At 52.6% G+C, this 21,018-nt stretch overlaps 1 protein-coding gene across 3 annotated transcripts in view; it reads right to left on the bottom strand.

Moving 5' to 3' along the window:
- Positions 1-7,310: 7,310 nt before the first annotated feature.
- Positions 7,311-21,018, bottom strand: part of LITAF (lipopolysaccharide induced TNF factor) — a 28,028-nt gene continuing 14,320 nt past the window's right edge. For all 3 annotated transcript variants that reach the window (XM_030301420.1, XM_030301422.1, XM_030301421.2), the window contains exons 2-4: positions 14,525-14,749; positions 11,695-11,851; positions 7,311-8,943 (exon numbers count right to left, since the gene is read on the bottom strand). In XM_030301420.1, the coding sequence (XP_030157280.1) occupies positions 8,835-8,943; positions 11,695-11,851; positions 14,525-14,744 (486 nt within the window). In that variant the 5' untranslated portion in view covers positions 14,745-14,749 and the 3' untranslated portion in view covers positions 7,311-8,834. The remainder of the gene's footprint in view (positions 8,944-11,694; positions 11,852-14,524; positions 14,750-21,018) is intronic.

The raw sequence follows: 21,018 nt of genomic DNA on the forward strand, positions 1-21,018 counted from the left end.
TGGGGCGAGCGCTATGGGGCGCGAGGGGAGAGGGCAGAGAGAGAGAGGGAATCCCAAGCAGGCTCTGTGAGGTCAGTGCGGAACCCGATACGGGGCTCAAACTCACGAAACTGTGAGATCATGGCCTGAGCCAAAGTCGAGTCAGATGCTTCACCGACTGACAGCCACCCAGGCATCCGGCCCCTGTGCTTTCGGGAAGGTGTCACACACCCGATGAGCACCTACTGGATGAAAGAGGCATGAAGAAGACGGTCACGTCAATGAGAAGGGCTTTGAAAGCAACACCAAACCCCAGACCAGGATCGGCAGACAGGGGGCACGTGGGAGCCACGCGCAGACATCCCTGGGCTCCTCCTTCCGCAGTAATGTCCAACTCTCTTTTTTTAACGTTTTTAATGTTTATTTTTGAGCGAGCAAGAGAGAGAGAGAGAGAGAGATGGAGTGTGAGTAGGGGAGGGGCAGAGAGAGGGAGAGAGGATCCCAAGCAGGCTCCGTGCCGGCAGCACAGAGCCCGACCTGGGGCTCGAACTCACGAACGGCGAGATCATGGCCTGAGCCAAAGTCGGAAGCTTAACTGACTGAGCCCCCCAGGCGCCCCAGCAAGGTCCAACTCTTGATCTCAGCTCAGGTCATGATCTCCCAGTCCATGAGATCAGGCTCCACACTGATCACGGAGCTTGCTTGGGATTCTCTCTCTCCCTCTCCCTCTACCCCTCCCCTGCTCCAGCTCGCTCTTGCTCTCTCTCTCCCTCTCTCTCCCTCCCTCCCCAAAAAAGTGTAGTTTACGACTGCATTGGTAGAAAGAGGAATGCAATCCAGGTTGGATTCCTTATTGCTATTTTCAGGCTTTTCCCTTCTGATTACAGAAAAATAAAATCAGAGCATTTCCTTGAGCCCCAGAAGTATCGTGGGCCCCCGGCACCGTGCCCACGGTGCCCAGGGGAGAGGTCACCCGAGGCCTGGCTGCACCTTAGAGCTTCTGATTCAGGGGGTCTGGGCTGTGGCTGCAGCTGGGATTCACAGGTGCGGCCCAGGGGGAGCGCAATGGCCTAGGCTGGTCCCACCACAGGAGCCTCAGAGGGGCTCCCCGCCCCGGAGTCACCAGCCCGAAGCCTGACGAGGGCGGTGACTGTCAAAGCCCGAGGCCAGGAGGCCAGGTGGGTCCACACCTACGCAGTATCCAAACAGCTTAAATGCAGGAAGACGACAATCATTTGGGCCCTTTAGTCCTCAAGATCCGCCCCCGCCGCTGGGGTGGTTGACCCGGACGTCCTTGCAGGGCCCCCCCCGAGCTGGAGGACTGAAGGCACAGCCAGGAAGCCACGTGGCCACGTGCAGGACGTGGCTTCCAGGAGGTACAGCCATGTGGCTGCCCTTTGCCTGCACACACCCAGAGACACACACACGCAGAGCTAGACACAGCAGCTAGGGAGACTCCCAGAGCCCCCCGAAACGCCCACAGAAACACCCACCCATGCACCGACCCACTCACACATAGCCAGACCCCACACACCCTCACAAGAGGCACGCACACTCTCACTTGCACTCACACGCATACACACACATGTGGTCTCACTGATAAACCTCTGCGCTGATGTAAGCGGGCAGGCTCAACATAAAACAAGGAGGGAAGGTTTCCTAGTTAGAAAAGCGACAAAGCAGGGACAGTTCCCCGGGGCCGGCCACAGAGAAAGGCTCTCAGTGAAACGGGGCAAGAATCCTGTAATTACGTGGTCAAGATGCCCGCACCAACCACGCCAAGATCACACACACACACACACACACACACACACACACACACAGAGTTTCCTGCTGGGCTAACAGCTTCGGGTTTGAGAATGTGCAGAAAGCCAAGACGAAAGGAACCCACGGGTGAGGTTTTGGGGTGATGGTGGGGGATCTGGAGATAATGACCAAGAAAGAATTCTTGAAGGCATCTTTGGTGCAAAAAGGTGATTCTCATTAGACGGGACCCGTGTGCAGGAAGAGCTGCCCCAGGACCATGAGGAGAGACTAGTTATATACTATGGGGTTGGGGGGTAAAGCCCAGGGAAGTTTCCAGTGAGATTTACATATGCTAAAGAACACTCCCAGGATAGGGGAGGCCTAGCTGTTGCCAGACTAGGGTCGTTTGCCCTCTAGCAAAGCATCAGCATGAAGACATAGGGAGTTCCTGGAGAAAGTTCTACTCTGCCCACCTCCAGCATCTGTCCACGGGCTGCAGGTTATAAGGAAATTATAGCCGAAGAAGCTTGTATTTGTACCATACATGCTTTCCCCACTCTCTCGGCCTGGCAGCCCACTGGGAACGAAGCAACAAAAACATCCCCACTGGGAATTGTAAGTGGTCGTCAAATGTTTCCCGCAATGTCCTCACTGGGGACGGCAAAGTCCGCTCTGGTGAGCCAGCTTCAAGAGGGGGCGCCCCCATCCTCAGGGGGACACGCCTGGGAGAACACTGCAGCCCCGTGGGCAGAGGTCACGTTTCCCACTGGTCACAGGCAGGTAGGTAGGCAGAGCCGTACCCTGCCCGCAGCCGCCCACTTACTGGAAGCCAGCCCCAGGCTTCCTGCTTATCGACAGGAAATCAGGAGACAAGAGCTAGGGGAAAGGATTATGTTTCAAGGACTACTGCTCTTCCACAGAAAATGGCAAGAATCCGGTGATTGCACCCAGGGAGGAAGAAACAGCAAATTGAATCACACAAAGGCACAGAACAACAAACACACTTGCAGACTGCGGCCTAGAAGCCCAAAGGCTGCCCTCCTAAGGCAGAAGGACTTGATCGTCTAAAGGATAAGGCACCCCTCCCTGCAAAAGCCATCACTGCCCTTAACGCTGTTGGCCTGTACTTTGTAACAGTGATGAGGGGCCATAAGGCAAGCTGAGGTCAAGCACAGGTGGGATATGGGTGACATTCCTTGGGCTCTCCTGGCTGCCCAAGAACAAAGGAAAGGAAAGAAGACCGACAGTAACTGATAGCGATCACAGTCTCCATCAGTTTACAAATGTCTTCGTAACTTACAAGAAAAAGGCAATCCTACCCATAGCCTCATCTCCAGAAACCTACAGGCTCAGTTTCCTGGAGCCCCAACATCACCCTCCCTCCACGGTGATGTGGGGAAACAAAGGCAGAAGGAAACGGCAGATAAAATTGAATTTCCTTATTCACCTGCAGTCCGTGGACAGATACTTGAGGCAGGCAGAGTAGAACTTTCTCCAGGAACTCCCTAAATCTTAATGCTAATGTTTTGCTGGAGGGAAAAACCACCTTAGCTCCACAATAGCTAGGCCTTCAGTAATCTGTGAGTCTTTAGCATATGAAAGTCTCCTGCTCAGGGTCCCTGTCCCTAGTGCTTTAATAAAATCACATTTTTTTTTTTTTTCTGGCGCCTGGGTGGCTCAGTCGGTTGAGCTACCGACTTCGATTCAGGTCAGGCTCTGTGCTGACAGCTCAGAGCCTGGAGCCCTGCCTCGGATTCTGTGTCTCCCTCTATCTCTGCCCTTCCCCCACTCATGCTCTGTCTCTGTCTCAGAAATAAATAAACATTAAAAAAAGTCTTTTTAAATCACCTTTTTGCACCAAAGATGTCTTCAAGAATTCTTTCTTGGGCATCGGCTCTGAACCCCACAAACCCCACCATCACCCCAAAAGCACATCAACAGTTTTGTAATGTTAGGTTTTCTTTCTTTTTTTTTGTAAATGTTTATTCATTTTTGAGAGAGAGAGCGAGAATGAGAGAGAGTGGGGGAGGGGCAGAGAGAGAGAGAGAGGGAGACAAAGAATCCAAAGCAGGCTCCAGGCTCTAAACTGTCAGCACAGAGCCCGACGCGGGGCTCAAACCCACAAACCGTGAGATCGTGACCTGATCCGAGGCCAGACGCTCAACCGACTGAGCCTTTCTTACTTGATGTCTCTTCCCTTCTACAATCAATTTCACAAGGGAGGGGACAGCAAAACCCCAGCTGTACCCCCAATCAGAGCGCACAGATAAACAAGTGACCGACAGCACCGGAGGACTCTATTTTGGGGTTCATAGCACCTTCTCAAAAGGTCCACACAGAGGGGCTGGATGGGGTTCAGATCAGCTGAGGAGTCAGGGCAAATCCCTGTGGCCACGGGGCTGCTCCAAGAGCATATTCGGAATAGGGAGACCTTGCTAGATGCAGCTTCGCAATAGGGAACATTTCTTTTTTTTTTTTTTTAATTTGTTTTTTTTTACATTTATTTATTTTTTGAGAGACGTAGAGAGACAGAGCACATGTTGGGGAGGGACAGAGAGAAGGAGACACAGAATCCGAGGCAGGTTCCAGGCTCCGAGGCGTCAGCACAGAGCCCGACGCGGGGCTCGAACTCACAGACCGCGAGATCATGACCTGAGCCGAAGTCGGACGCTTAACCGCCTGAGCCACCCAGGCGCCCCAGGAAACGTTTCTTTAAGAAGCAACTAGGAGGTTCCTCAAAAAGTTAAACTGAACCACCGGATGACTCAGCAAATCCGCTCCGAGGCAAATACTCCGGAAAACCAACCACAGACGTCCGCACAAAAACCCGCACACGTACGTGCACAGCAGCGTTCACTACTCGAATGTCTGTCAACAGACTACGGGACTGCCAAAATGTGGAATATGGCCACACCGTGGCGTATCTTTGAGCCGCTAAAAGGGATGAAGCACGGATTCACGCGACAACGCGGACGAACCTCAAAACCGGGCCGCCGGGTGAAAGCCACGGGAGGCCGCGGATCATGGAGGCGCCTTTACACGAACTATCCAAACTAGGTAAATCCAGACAAACGGAAGGCAAATGGGAGGCTGCCGGGTGCCGGGAGAAGAGGCAGAGGGCGTGGTGTTTTGCGTTGGGCCGCCGCCGAAGTTTCAGACTCTGCTAGCGGTGACGTTTGCGCGGCACCGTGGACGTGCCAAATGTTGCCGCATCAGACACCTTCATGGCAGGTGGATTTTAGCTTAAAAAACAGTCGCCGCCAAGAAATGTTGGCAGGGCTGTGCTGGGCCCACTGCTCCCTCTTCCCAGGCTGGGCTGTGCTTGGTACCCGAGCTGCACAAGGCCCCGGATCCAAGACCCCTACGCCGATACGGCCTATCTGGGAAAAGGTGCCTCACCTGGGAGACGCCGCGGCGCCCTAAGAGGCTTGTTTGGATCTCCTTGGCTGCGTAGTACATCCGCACAATGGAATACCACTCAGCACTCAAAGCCAATGAGCTCTCAAGCTACGGGGAGATGCGGAGGAACCTTAAATGCGTCATGCTAAGTGGAGGAAGCCAATCTGAAAAGGCTCCACGCTGGACGGCTGGACGGCTCCCCCTCTGAGACATTCTGGAAAAGCCAAAACTACGGAGACGGTAGAAGGATTAGTGGTTGCCAGGGGTTAACGGGGAGGGAGGGAAGAACAGACAACACGGAGGATTTTTAGGGCAGAGCAAACTACTCAGTGTGATGCTATCACGGTGGATACCTATCATTACACATGTGTCCAAACCCCTAAGTTCATCAGTTCTAACAAATATAGCCCCTGCGGGGGGGGGGGGGGGAAGGAGGAGAGGCTGTGCGTGAGGGCAGGGGTGTATGAGAGAGCTCTGTCCTCTCCGCTCCGTTTGGCCGTGAACCTAAAACTGATCTCAAGTAGCTTATTTAAAAGGGAAATAAAGTAAACGCGTGAACATTTTCCTAATACCGCAGAGAATAGTCCCCAAAGTTAGTTAAATGCACTAGGCGATACACTTGGCTGTGAGCTGTGGTTTTCTGTGTGTGTGTGTGTGTGTGTGTGTGTTTAAATCTGACCCTCAGAATCTTGTTTCTTTAAAATTCTTAGGCTGGAAACACACACACACACACACACACACACACACACACACAAACTGGTTTCTCTTTCATCACCTTGCTGGATCTAGTTACAATCCTCTCCTGCATCTATAAAAAACAGACGACTCTTTGGAGAACAGTTGAGTCATAAATGCAGGAGATAACTTTAATAGGATCCCAAATGCAAATCAGAACTTTGCAAGTAAAATTCCAACGTCCACATTTACTCCTAACAGAGATCCTCGAGCCCAGAGAGTCAGAGGATTTTAACAACCTGAACACGAAAGAGGCTGCCGCCAGGGAGAAAACCGAGGCCAAACTGCGCATGAGCGTATGAAGCCACATTTACGAATCGTTCGGCGCTCCGGAGAGGTGCTCTCACAGTAGAAATTGGGAAACCAGTTATCCCAGGGAAAACATTTTTGTGGGTGGTGCTGCGGTCAGCCAGGAAAAGTCATGGGCTTCCAGCTGGCTTAAATAGGTGCCATCTCTGAATACTTTTTTGTTTACAAGACGCCAACCAACACTGATGTGTTAGGCCACCTCTCCCAGATGGACGAACGGTATATGAGACAGACAGCCGCTTGGCGTCTGAAATCGGTAAAATTCTTGAGGTCCTAGTAGACATAAAGCTCTTTCGTTCATTGGATGTGGTTCGGCGTTGGCGACACACTCAACTCCCAACGTCCCCGACAAACACTGGCCACACAAAAGAGCCTTGTAATTTGTAAACATGTATGAGTGCGCCCGCGCTCGGACCAACACAAAGGAGTGACCCATGAATGCTTCCTACTCGAGGCATCTGATGTCAGTTTCAGTTCCACAGAGTGTACGTCTTCTGGTCCCTGAAACAGGGCTCTTGTCTTGTGGACCCTGCATATGTAATTAATCCCAGCTTGAGACCAGTTCTGTACCACCATCCGCCCGGCCCCCATCTTGCCCAATGGGACCATGCGATCCATCGAGAGGAGGTCGGTGGCGACTTTTCAGGACCGTTTAGGTTAGGGTTTAAACGACAACGTAAGCCACGCTGAGATGCCGTCATTTTCCCGTGCCTTCCGAAACGAGGCTCTGTGACCAGGTAGGACAAGGGGGGAAGGACATTCATATTCCTGGCGAGTCACAATGCCCCTCTTTTCTCGCAACTCACAACCACCCTGATCAATGAACAAAGCATGTGTTGTTTGGAGAATGAATGAGGACAGCTCTCTTCTGTGCATTTCATTAAAACCTGAAAGCTATGGTTTCCTGCCAGAGATGATGCCTAGTGAGTTCCAACAGCCTAACATTCAATTCTGACTCACTGCCAATGCGCCCCGCTCCGCCCTGGTCGTCCTGAAGTGGAGGGATATTCAGCAAGCCTGACATTTGTTTATCATGAAGGATTTTTCTACCGTTAGGGACCAAATAAATAAAGGTTCTTTGTGGCAACGGCTGGAAACGCAACACGAGACCTTTCTTCACACCGTTAAGAATGGACACATAGTTCACCGGGTAAACCAAAGACTTTATTTTGTAAAAGCAGATAACACCAAAGTACTATGTAGTATCCATAAATCGTTGCAAAAATAATTACTTTCAGAACATCCAATGTATAAGCTGAATCAATGGTTACAGCTAGGATTTTCAGCCAATATACAGATTTTTGTTCAAGCCCTAGGCTTGATTTCTACGTATCATTCACATGCACGCCCTGTGCATATTCAGTATCAAAACGGGGACTCTTGAAAGCCGGACCCCAGCTTCATCTTGATTTCGAAGATGACACAACAGCCAACCGAGAACTCTGGTTTGCCGACTGAGTCCCAGAAATCATGTCTTCCGACGTCCTACAACAAACTGTATCTCTGAAAAATAAAATCAGAATTTAGATTCCCTTGCAACAGTCAGGTCCCCAAGCTCTCCAGCACCGTGGTACCGGGATGTGCTGAAACCGCTCTTCCTTGGCCTTTCTAACCACTGGGAACCCAAATGGGGTCCCTCTTTAAGAGCGCCATTATAGAGGTTTTTAAGAACCACGCTAAACCCAAGGAGAAGCAGTGGATGAAATTATCCATTACTTTTTCCGTTAAGGACCAAAAACAAAAAAAGAGAGAGAGAAAGTGCACTGGCAAATGGGAACGTGGTGACAGTCATGCGGTTAAGAAAAATGGTTCTATAAATCCCTCCTTTCAAAATGAGGTCCCGAGGTGTTTAAGACCAAAAGCGGGTCACAAGAGCGGTTAATACAAACAATTCCTCTCCAAGAATAAAAAAAAAAAGCCCTTCATGGAAAGCAGCTGAGGGAAACCGGATCCACGGGTGGATCTGGCCCTACGTTTTCAGCATGCATTTCTGACCTCACGGATGTGTGTCTGGCGGGTGTGAGTAGGTCCTCCTTGCACTTAAGAAGGAACGAAGAAATTAAAGTGAATCGGTGTGCTAATGAAAAGCCCGACGTTACAGACTCTGAGAGCCAAGCCCTTAGTTTATAAGGCAAGATTTTTTGTCGCCACAAGGGGGGCGGTGGGGGGGGGGGGGACACAGATGAGCCTGAAGGCAAGCACTCAAAAGGCTGGGTCAGCCGTATTCGGTATCTGGGCCAGAACGGTCTCAAAAAATAAGGCAACGTGTGGCTTCTCGGTTTGAGACTGTCCCCCGGAAAGGCCCCCGAGGCAAGAAAAGGGCCCCGAGGCAGCCGGCCACTGGCCAATCACCAGAAGATACTTGGACGGGGCAACGGTCACAGTTGGACGGGGTGACCTGGGGTCACGGTAGGCGGGAGGCCCTTGAACCAGCACTCAAGGTGAACGTCTTTGCGTGTCCTGTGCACGACGCCAAGCAGCAACGTCTGGGGTTCTGGAGGTGGGTTGCGTTGGCGATGTATTTTTTTGCCCCCAAAAGAAGACACGAAGGTGAAGCCCCTGGGGAGACGAGGCCGGCAAGGTGGAACCCCCACCAGGGGCGGGACTGGGTACGAGTCGGAGAGCACTTCCTGCGGCGCGCGGCTCCCTCCGGGTCTGACCGAGTCCTACAAGCGCTTGTAGGTCCCCAGGAGAGCTTTGCAGTTGGGGCAGTAGTGGTCCACGTCCTGTAGGGCGTCCACGCAGAAGGGAATGAAGCAGCAGCCTGCCACGCACCTGGAAGAACACAAAGAGCCACACGCGGAGCATGCCATCCTCCGTCAGGGTTTCGGTTCGGGACGGGGGGGGGGGGTGGTGGTGGATCCGTCGACGTCCTAACCCCCCCAGAACCTACGGCTGTCACCTTCCTCGGAACAAGGGCCTTCGCAGGTGTCATTGATGATCTCAAGATGGGATCATCCCGGATTATCAAGGTGGGCTCCCTAAACTCAATGACCGACGTCCTTTCAAGAAGACAGAGGAGAGGGACACAGAGACGCGGGGAGGGACAGGGTGAAGACGCAGGCAGAGACCGACGTCGTGCGGCCAGGAGCCGAGGGCCACCTGGGCCACCGGACAAGGAAGGATTCTGCCCTGAGAGTCCTCAGAGGGAGCACGACACTTGATGTTGAACCTCCGGCCGCCAAAATTGAGAGAGGACACGTTTTTATTGTTTTAAGCCAACGGGTTTGTGGGTGTTGGCAATGGCGGCCCCAGGGCACTAATACACCACCCAACGCCAAGGCTGCTATCTCGGACAGACTGTCCTGGGTGTATCTTCAAATCCTGGCTCATCTGGGCATCTTTCAAAGTCTCAGACTGGGGCCAGCAAACTTGTTTTGTAAAGGGCCCGACAGCACATATTTTGGGCCGTCCTGCCATCATGGCCTGCAAACAGCCATAGATACAATCTGTAAACAAATGGGGGGGGGTGTTTGTCCCACTAGAACTTAAAACGGGCTGGATTCGGCCCCAAGGCTAAAGTTTGCTGACCCCTGTCTAGACTGATCACTCTTCCATATGGAGAGGCTGCAACCAATCGGAATCCCCCAAAGAACAGCTCTTAACCTACGTCATCTGTTATCAGTGCACACAGGCAGGACCTTCAGATAGCCTGTGGGATAATACGAACTACAGTTGGTCTTTGTCCCCAGTTCCTGGCAAGGAGCTCCAAAACTCTAGGAATTTCCGGAGTGACCGGAGTGCCTTCTGTCATGCAAAACAATCCCCTTTCAGTCACACCTGCTTTTCTGCTAACAAGGCGACCAGGGCAGGGTTCCTGCCTCAGGATGGGGCTGCTGGGCTTCCTAGGTTAGAACTCAGGACGGGATAGGTAGGGGCTGGGGCTGTAAAAACCCTTGAACAATCTATTTGGAGAGCTTCCAGATTGAACACATCCATGGGCCAGGGGAGTGGTGCACCCCAACTCCACGGGGACAGCGGCTCCTGCGCCCGGGACCCTTCTGGACCTCACTGTAGGTATCTCTTCACGTACCTGCTGTTCATTTGTACCCTTCATGACAAACTGGTAAATGTTAAGTACAGTGCCTTCCTGAGTTCTGTGAGCCAACAGCAAATAGTTCTGTGAGTTCTAGCAAATTATCAAATCTAACGGGATAGTGGGACACCCCATTTATAGCTGGTCGGGGTCAGAAGGATGGATGGCCCGAGATTTGTGACTCGCATCTCTACTGGGGCGCAGTCTGTGGGACTGGGTCCTTAAGCTGTGGGGTCTGTGCTAAACTGCAGGTACTCAAGTGTCAGAACTGAATTGAATCACAGCTGGGGTTGGAGAGCTGGTTGGTAACAGAAAACACCCCCACAGGCAATGTTTGCCCAAATGTAGTTGAAAATCGGCATTTCACAATGCACAGGACAGGGAGCGTAATCGACATTATTGTAATCACTTTGGTCAGTGACAGATGGTCGGGAACTAGACCTACCGTGGTGATCATTTCATAATATATGAAAACACTGAATCACTATCTTGTAGGCCTGAAACTGATCTAATAATGTCTGTCAATTATCATTCAATAAAAAAAAAAAATCAACAATTTACAGGAAGACACTGGCTTACACAAAGCAGAAACAGGATACCGCCTGGTGAGGAAATAATCTTACGAAAAAAAATTCCCCCTATGGTCTAAGGTTACCCAAGTTCAAATAGGGTCAGCCAGTGCCTCGGAGCTAACCCTCGCCACCCTCGCCAGGGTCTTACGCATACAGACACAGCTCCAAGCTGCGGGATGCACACACTCACTTATTCTATCCCCAGCAACCCCTGGGGGCAGGGGCGGGGAGCGTTATCACCTCCAGTTTTCAGAAGAGGGAAACGGAGCAGAGAGGTGAAGTCACTCGCCCACAGGCACACAGTACTGAGGCAGGACTTGACCCCACAACCCTACAACCCTGCATGTAATCAGAAAAGGAGGGAGGGACAGAAGAGCTGCCCCAATCTGAAAGCTAAGATCAGCAGAGTCTGACACTCATCAGAAGTTCCCTTTCTGGGGGCGCCTGGGCGGCTCAGTCAGTCGGTTAAGCGTCCGACTTGGGCCCAGGGCGTGATCTCGCGGTTTGCGAGTTCGAGCCCCGCGTCGGGCTCTGTGCTGACAGCCTGCTTTGGATTCTGTGTCTCCCTCTCTCTGCCCTTCCCCTACCCCTCCCGCTCTGTCTCGGTCTCTCTCAAAATAAATAAACGTTAAAACAAAAAAAAGAAAAGAAAAAGAAATGTCTAAGGGTATCACCCCGCCCAGACGCAGGGGGCTGCTGTGTCTGCCCGGGAGGGGTGTGAGCAGGCGGGCCAGACGTGGCGGATGGGACAGCAGTTTCCAGCTGTGATGTGCTGGAGAGCGGTGGTCCCCCACTGGGGACGACTTCTGTCGGGGGAGGGGGTGCGGAGGGCAGGGGTGCCGCTGACCCTCCTGCGGTGGACCCCCTCAGCGGTGGACCCCCGGGGGAGAGCCTGGGGGCCGAGCACGCCGGACTCACCCCAGCAGGCACAAGCTCCCGCAGGAGAGCCAGGTGAGGGCACCGGCATTATAGGACAGCTGGGTCACGATCATCTTGTTGCACGAAGGACAGCACATCTGGACCGGACGGTCGAAAAAGGACACTGGCTGCTGCACGTAGACGGTCTGCACAGCAACTGAGGGAACAGGAACAGGCGACCGGTGAACGCGGGGGGCCACCGGGACAACCGGGGGGTGGGGGCAGGGGCTTGGACACCGGAGCCACCCGAGCGTCCCCAGTGAGCAAGTGGATAAGCACGAAGGGATCTCTCCAGACAGGAGAGCCTCACTCGGCCTTCGAGCGACATCCTGGGGCGCCTGGGTGGCGCAGTCGGTCAGGCGGCCGACTCTTGGTTGAAGGTTCAGGTCATGATCTCGCGGTTTTGTGAGTGCGAGCCCCGTGTCAGGCTCTGTGCTGCTGCTTGGGATTCTCTCTCTCTCTGCCCCTCCCCAACTCACCCTGTCTCTCTCTCTCTCTCTCTCTCAAAAATAAATGAAAAATTAAAAAAAAAAAAAAAACAGGAAAAAAAGGACATTCCGACCCGCGCTAGAACACGGATGAACTTTAAGGCCATCACACGGAGTGAAATCAACCAGCCACGGGACAAATACCGCGTGATTTCTCGTGGACGAGGCACCTAGAACCATCCACTTCACGGTGGAAGGCCATGGACGCCGGGGGCTGGGACAGGGGTGGGGGAAGGGCACGCGAAGCTGCTGTTCGGCAAGTTTAGGGTTTCAAGTTTTGTGAGGTTTCAAAGTTCTAGAAAGGGACGGCGGTGATGCCGTGTTGAGAACGTGAACGTGCTTAACGCCGCTCAACCTCACGCTGAGAAGCCTTTACGATGACGAATTGTACGTTACGTGTGTTTTACAACACGTGGCGTCTTTCCAGCATCATCCTACGACGGGCTCTCGACCCCCCTCACCCCCACACAGGGGGGGTGGGGAGAAGTTCCTGCAGCCGTTTGCGGCTCAGCCCCGACCGAGCTTTCAAACTTGGAAACATGTAGCAAGCTTGCTGCCCACCCCCCGGCACTTCCCACCTTGCCCAACACAGGCTGATTCAGCAAGACTGGGGCAGGGTCCCCAAAAGGCTCTTTAAGCTCCCTAAGTAGCTCTACGAAGGTGGTCTGTGGATGGTTGATTCCAGAAACAGTGATATGCTGGGGTTTCGCCTCAATTTTCTTCACCCACGGATTAGTGGTTGCCAGGGGCTGGGGGACGGGGAGGGACGGCTCACGGGTACAGGCTTTCTTTCTGGAAATGTTCTGGAATTAGCGCTGAGGGTCGCACAAGTCTGCGACTTTACTGAAACCCCTGAGTTCTGTACACTTTAAAAAGAGTGAGCTTTACGGTACGGGAATCGTATCTCAGCAACGCTTTTATCTGAAAACATGAAGTAACAGTTGTTGCCAGGGTTATGCGAGATAAGGGGGGGCAGGGGGGAAGGGGGTAAGGAACCCCACGCCGTGTCGCGGGCGTGGTGAACCCTCGATAAATAGTTTCGTCTTTTCACACGGGGCTCCTGACGAAGTCCAACGGCCAGCGATAAGGCAGGAGTTTCCCGCCTCATCGCTGGGCTGGGAACGCCGGCCCAGACTCTGGGGCAAGTCCAGGGAATCGAGGTGCCCGTGGCCCAAGTACGTAAACTCGTGCTAAAACGAGAAAACTATGTAAAGAACACGTACAGGCGTTCACAGTCACCAGAGGTGAGCCTCGAGTGACATAAATCGTGAAGGCCTTAGCACTCAAAATGGTTTTGGTTTTTGGCAAAGCTGTGGAAGCTCGTGTTCCTCTCAAAGTGACTACCTTCTGTTCCAGCTGGAACGCCATTTCTGTAATCCAGGCAGGAGGGGAAATTAACTGTCGTCCAAGCTCACAGAACCTAATACTCCTCGAAAGTCCCAGAAAGCCTCTCCTTCCAGAAAAGGAGTATGTAAGCATCTGCTAACGCTCACATGTGAGCTGTGTTAAAAATCTTTTTTTTAACTTGGTGCAAGAATGAATTATTGATCAGAGCGTGATGTGAAACTGTCTAAAGTCACCTCGCTCTCTTCCAGCTGAAGGGGTCAAAGTTGCTCGAGCACGTCAACACTGGCTCCCTTTTATCAAATGATTACTCATAGAATTTTATTTTTATCTTAACAACCACTGATGTAGGCACTTGATGAGCCCAGTTTTACAGGTGGGGAAACTGAGGCCCGAGGCCATCGGGTGAGCCCAGGCAGTCTGACTCACAGCCCTTTCTCTGAACTGATCTCCTCCCGAGTGGCTTGCGATACTGAATCAGCTGTGTGCCTGGGCACACCTGGGCAGCAGGAAGGCCCAGAGGGCAAGGCCATGAAGAAATTGCTGGAAGGCCGGGAAGCCAGGCGAGCGGGCTGGGACAGGGTCGGCTCACCAGTTCCTAACTCCTGGCTTTCTGCTCCCTCTCCTACTCCAGCCCCGGCCTCGGGGCAGAGGTTTGAGCCTCAGCGGGCAGGGAGGGGACCCTTACAAGCAACCCCCCCCCCCCACTTTCCCTGGGATTGCCGTGTGCCTCTGCGGTCAGCGCCAAAGGACTGGTTTGTAGCGGACGTGGGAAAGTTCATAAACGGTACTTTATCAGGGAAACGACAGGAGCCCCACAGATGTGGAACCCAGAGGACTAGATGGAAAATTCCAGGACGGGGTAGAGGCGGACTGGCCAGCATTTCAGTTAGACTCAGGCCGAGGGACTCCGGTGGCTCCCCTGATTTCCTGCAGAGTCCCCAAAGCCAGGGCGGAGGGCCGAGGAGAGGGGAGGGGGCGCGGGAGGCGGCACGTACTTGCGTTGGCGTTGGGGACGGGCACTGGCTGGGTGTAGTACGCGGGGGGGTTCATGCCCTTCCCGTCTGGGCCCGTCACCAGCCCCGTGGTCGGCCCTGGCACAGGTGCAGGAGGCACGGGGAAGTAACTGTTAACCGCCACTGTCTCTTCATAGGACGGGGGTGCGGACGGCACTGAGGAAGGCCCCGCGGCCGCCTGATAGGATCCCGGAACAGACATGTTATCTAAAGCAAAACACAAGACACCAGATCAGAAATGTGAGTGACACCTCTCCCTCTCTCTCTCCCCCACCCCCTTCCACCCGAATCTTCCAATCCCTACAAATGGCTTGTGTCCAGCCGCGTCCAAAAGCCAGAAAGGGAGTTAATTAACGTCCCTCCACGACCCAAGAACTATCACCTGAACGAGGGATTCCCCAAATAAGGCTACAAGGGGAAAAAATCACCACGCCAAATCATTAGCACCTAGAAAACTCCAAGCACACATCACCCCCAAATGGAGCCGAAGCTTTTTTCTTCACCCTTCAAACTCCTGCCCAGCGGTGGCCCGCCTTTCACATCTAGCGCCTTCTTTTTTTACCCACTGTGGTCTTTACGGATGGGGTTTCAGGAGCCAGAAAAGACCCAGGCGTTCAAACTCAACCACAACCTATCACCAATGGAGTGTCTGCGTGAAGGAAGCCAGAAATGCACGCCGTGTGATACGATTTTAATACAGTTCAGAAGCAGGCGAGAGGAGTCACAGGGGCCAGAAGTCAGGAAAGCCGTGAATCCTGCAGGGGTGAGGGGGGCTGGAGGCTGGAAGGGGTGGGCCGGGTGGGGGGAGTCTTCTAAGGGGCTGGTCTTGTTCTTCATTCTGGGGGGGTGATCACGTGGGATGAACACTATGTGAAAATCCAAGCGATACAATTAAGGTGTGTGCGCTTGTCTGTTGGTAAGTTACAGGTTTCTCTTTTTCAGTTTATTTATTTTGAGAGAGACAGAGGGAGCGAGAGAGAGCAGGGGAGGGACAGAGAGAGAGAGAGTGAAAGGGAGAGAAAGAATCCCAAGCAGGTTCGGTGTGCGGGCAGCATGCAGAGCCCCACACGGGGCTCGAACTCACAAAACCGTGAGTGAGATCATGACCTGAGCTGAAATCAAGAGTGGAACGCTTAACCGACTGAGCCACGCAGGGGCCCTGTTACGGTTTTTAAAAAGTAAACACACACACACACACACACACACACACACACACACACGGCTCCCATTTTGAGAAAGGAGTAATCAGAGAAGCCAGGCACATATTTCCTTTTGTGAGGGCAAAGAAAGGGTGCCCCCACCCCCGCCGCCACCTCGCAGAGCTGATGCCCGCCTAGAATTACGTGGCCTGTACCCAGAGTGCATTCCTGTCTGAAGCCCCGTGCTCAGCGGCCCCAGGGCAGCTGGAGAAGGACACAGTGCCGCCCTTTGTGTGGCTCTGTTTTTCTAAAGGGGCAGGGCTAAGGCAGCCTTAGAAGATCCATTGAAACCTGTCTCAGGAGAAATGGGGAAATGGGCTGGAGGGCGGTGTGCACGAGATCCCCTGCACTCTGCCTGGTCTTCTAGAACCCGTGGGAAGCAGAAGCAGCAATTAACTCTGCCGCGGGGAGAAGGGGAGACTCCTTCGAGGAAGCTCAGCCTTTGAGCTGCGACCAAAAGAGGACATTTCTCTGGGGGGAAGACAGGGGAGGGGGTTCCAAAGCAGAGAGAGAGGCAAGGGAAAGTGAATCCGTGTAAAACAAAGTCAGTGAATAAAGCTAGACAGGTTGGGGCCGGATTGTTGAAAATTTGAAAGTCCTATGGAGGTGTCGGGGCTTAACTGTAGATGTCTGCCCGATGGAACCCTCTGGAAGAATGGAAATGTTCTCCATCTGGGTTGTCCAATATGGCCACCCAGCAGCTCCCCACGCACCACCCCCCCTCCCCCCCAGCTGCTGGACTCTCAGAATGTGGCTGGTGTGACCTGGGAGCTGAATTTTTAAATTGCATTTCAAGTTTAAGCGATTTAAATTTAGAATCTAATAGGCAGGAGCACCTGGGTGGCTCAGTCGGTTAGGCGTCCAGCTCTTGATTTCGGCTCAGGTCATGATCTCATGGTTTCATGGGTTCGAGCTCCTTGCAGTGACAGTGTGGAAACTGCTTGGGGTTCTCTTTCTCCTTCTCTCTCTCTCTCTCTCTCCTTCTCTCTCTCTCTCTCTCTCTCTGTCCCTCCCACACATGCTGTCTGTCTCAAAATAAGTAAATAAACTTAAAAAAAAAAAACATCCAATACGCAATGCAATTATTGGAAAACTTATGGAAGCTCTTCCACCTTTCCGAAGGACCCCTCGGCTATGTGAATCGACTTTATCTACGGCAAATTTAAGGAGCTCCGAATCTAGATCAAACATTTTTGACAAAATATTAGCATCCAACTTAGGATATGATGTCAACATAAAACACACCCCGGATTTCAAAAAATTTTAACACACTGACGTGAAATATTTCATTCCTAAGTTTTCAAACGGACAGTTATGTTGAAATAACAATATTTTAGCTAGGTGGAGTTAAGTAAAATGTGTCCTTGCAAGTCATTTCACCTGTGTCTTTGCACTTTTTTAGATGTAACAGCCGAAAACTTTTCAACTATCTATGTGGCTCACTTTCTGCTTCTCCAGGACGGCAGGACTATGGAACACGGGGAGCCATGGAAGGTTATAGAGGAGTGGTCCAACCCTAGGAAGTGTAGCTGAAGCTGGTGAGTAACAGAAGCAAGAAACAAACTGTGGAAGGCTCCTACACGTGGGTGGAGGGGATGGTGGGTGGCGGCTACATTCAAGTCTATTGGTGGGGGGGGGGGTGGGAGGGGGGAGAGCCAGTCAGGAAGGCAGGGGCATCTGTGAAAACAGGTCCAGGGTTTAAAAATGGGAACCTTGTGAAAAGTGGTCACGGTATGTTGTCCGTTTCCTCTGACACAGGGAAACAGAAAAGCAGAAGGAAGAAGGGAGACAGAACACAAACATCAGCCCCAGGATGAGCCGGCGGCTGCTCCGGCATGGGCTCCAGGGGACTGAGGCTGGGGGCGCGCTCTGGAGAAATTCCCGACCTCGCTGAAGGTCAAGGACTCGCTGTCCCTTCGCGTCTCAGCAAAGGCAGACCCCGAGCTGCCTCCACAGTTTATTCTAAAAACTGAGTCATAGAAGAAAACCACAAGAGCCGAAAACACAGGTTGTACAGAGAGCCTAAAATAGCACCGAGCACTCTGGCTGCAAGGGAGCTGCTCTGGGAGGGAAAACTATGGTCTGGGGGGGCCTTGGGGGGCCCTAAATTGTGCAGAAAAGGTTTGGGTCAAACGGCCGGGAAACAATGACTCTACTCGGAAGCCCAAATCCCTCCGCTTCAAAACCACTGCCCCTTCCTCCCAAAGTGACAAAAGGCAGCCAGAAACTGTGTGGTCAAGGGTGAACGTGGGGGTGTTGGGGGGGCCTTCTTTCCCCTAAAGGAAGGAAGAAGGGCCTGCGCTTCTAGAAAACGCTTCTGGAAATCAAGGCTGGGCGGCTTAATTGTCCAGGCATCGTGGGTCTGGTGGCCACATCCTAGTTTCTGAACTTCGGGACAGTGTCTCTTGGGAACACTGACTTTGTGTCAAACAGCCACATGATAAACACTTATAATCGTGAAAACGTACAAGAACAGGCTAGAATAGTGGGGGAAAAAAAAAACATCCAAAAACATAGCCAGCTGGTTTGAAGGCTTTCTAAATAAATTCCAGGGCCTCCCCTCCCCAGGCCCCAGGCCAGGAAATGCCACTTCAGTCCTATTTCTTTTTCTCCCCACATTCCCCCGTTTCTTTGTAATTTGGTTTCCCCCCCCAGGGGTGGGGGTGGGGGCAGCAGGCCCGCCTAGCTGCCCCTCCAGAAAGCTCTGCTCAACCGGCCTCCGCCTCCTGGTCCTCACCCCACAACGTGAAACTCTGAAAAGGCAGCCAGCCTTCTCTCACTCCAACACACACGTACACACACACACACACACACACACACACACACAGACCTACAAGACAGATACACAGACAGACCACACACACACATACGCACTGCACGGTCACCAGAGAACCCTTCATCCCTCCCGTCCCTCCAGGTAAGTAAGGCCCCCTACGTGCTGAGGCGCTACCACAGTCATATCTGACTCCGGCACTCCTCCCTCTGGGACCCACAGGAAGGCATCTCTGAGTTTCACAGAAGAGCAAAGCCACAGTGCTGCCACATAAAAGCACAGCCTTGAGAATCCCTTTGGCGGCCAGGGAGGCCAGGGAGGCGGCTGCGATCCCAGGTTGCCATCGTTACCGGGAGCCTGGGCGGGGGAGGGAAATAAAGGAAAAGACGAGGGGGTCTCCTCCCTCGCTCCCCACTTGTTTAACTTTGTGATTAGGCCCCTGAGAGTGGCTTTTCTTGACCGCCCATTGAAAAGGACACGTTGAAGGCAATTCTCCATCCACCTTCCACCACCTTCCACCACCTTCCATCACCTTCCACGCATCCAGGAAACGCTCAGGGCTGGGGAGCTCTGTTTTCCCCACCTCAGAAGGGCTCCGTCATCAGCGACTTTAAATCCACAAAGGCGTTCCAAACCCATTGTTCAGACCCGGAAAATGTCACCAGAAAATGTCACTGGAGTGTGGCAGCCCCGGGGGGGCCCAACACCCGGGGGGGGGGGGGACCCACGCTCAGCCCGATCCTCTGCTGTCCCCAACTTGAAATTCTGAAGACTTTGGGAAGCGGGGCCCTGGGTTTCCATACTGGGCCCTGGGTTTCCATACTGCACTGGGGCCCAATGTCACGCAGCCCAGTGTGGCCATGGGTCACAGAAAAGGAAAAGGACGCGTGTCTGATGCACACAGAGGCATTTCGAACACAAAAAGGCCTGGACTTGAACCTAGAAATTGGCCCGTGACTGGCTGCACCATCCCAGCCCCCACTTTATCACCTGTAAATGTGCCACTTGGAATTTTGGGGTCCCTAGCTGAAAATTCCCCTTGTTCGCAGTCTCAACGGATTTCCTCAATGAGAGATTCTCTCTTAAATGGGCAGGGAGGGGTATATAACGGATACTTATTCCTGGGCTTACAGGAATGAGTCCGGGAGTAGCTCATTCATCAAACCCTGGTTTAGAACATGATTTCTCAATCTTGTTTTCATTATAGCTGCCTAACCCCCTCCTCACCCCCAAGGAAAAAATTAAATTACATTTAAATTTAATTAATGAATTTAAATATAATTTAATTTCTACCTAACAAGAGAAATTAAATACTAAGAAATAAGATTTCGTTGGATAGGGTTGAGTTTTGGAGGGCCACACAGCACCGTACTATCTAAGACTTTTTTTTTTAACCTCTCCCCCACCCCCCAAACCAATTTTCACTCCCCCAAGTCCCCACTGAGAAAGGGAGAGAGAGGTGGGCAATGAGGTATTTGGGGGCCAATGAGTTTTCCAAACCACTGACATTTATTCATTCAGTAGTCCCAAAATGTGTTTCCCCTCTCCTTGCTGTCATGAATGCAACTGTCTGAATGAATTTTAACCTTTTACCGACTGAGTCCTGGGGTCCCTTAGGTCCGTATTATGCCCAGCCTCTCATGGTTTCATCTGGTGAGTCACAACCAAGGGAGGTGGGCAGAGGGAAAGTGATCAGCCCAGGGAGCCCTCCCCTCTGCCTAAAGGGGCCAACCAGGATTGGACTGGCTGGCGCCCACTCCCTCCGGCACTGGAGTCTTGAACCTGCAGGATTCTTCCCCAGCCAGCAAGTGAACGATGCTAAGGGTACCAGATAACCAGGCTGTTTGAACCCTATTTGGGAATCTCTGAACCCAGAGGTCCTGGTCTGAGCAAAACCTGCTGTCTGTCACCTACTCCCCACCCCCCCACCCCAGGTTCACACTAAGATGTGAATTCGCATTCACCCAGCACCGCATTGCATTACGATGAACTGTAACGGGAACTATAAGGGGCTCTCGGTACTGCAGCCGCCTCCTCCGTAATTCACACCCTTACTCGTCACCCCACGTGGTCCCGCTGACTCAGGAATTACTGTTGTCATCCCAACTCACACACGAAATAAACTGGGGCCCACAGAGGCGAAGCTGCTTGTCCAAAGTCATACAGAGTGCATCGGACTATGGTTTGAACCTGCACCCATCAGACTGCGGAGGACTTCTTTATTATTATTATTATTATTGTTTATTTTTGACAGAGAGAGAGACACAGCAATCGCGGAAGACGGGTAGAGAGAGAGGGAGACACAGAATCCGAAGCAGGCTCCAGGCTCTGAGCTGCAGGCACAGAGCCTGATGTGGGGCTCGAACTCACACACCAGATCATGACCTGATCTGAAGTCGGACGCTCAACCGACTGAACCCCCCCCAGACGCCCCTAGACCCTGGAATGCTTCTGACCTCACCCAACACCTCCCAGGGAGACACAGACACAATCAGCAGCCTTGT

This window comes from Lynx canadensis, chromosome E3, assembly GCF_007474595.2.
Source record: "Lynx canadensis isolate LIC74 chromosome E3, mLynCan4.pri.v2, whole genome shotgun sequence".
Taxonomy (NCBI): domain Eukaryota; kingdom Metazoa; phylum Chordata; class Mammalia; order Carnivora; family Felidae; genus Lynx; species Lynx canadensis.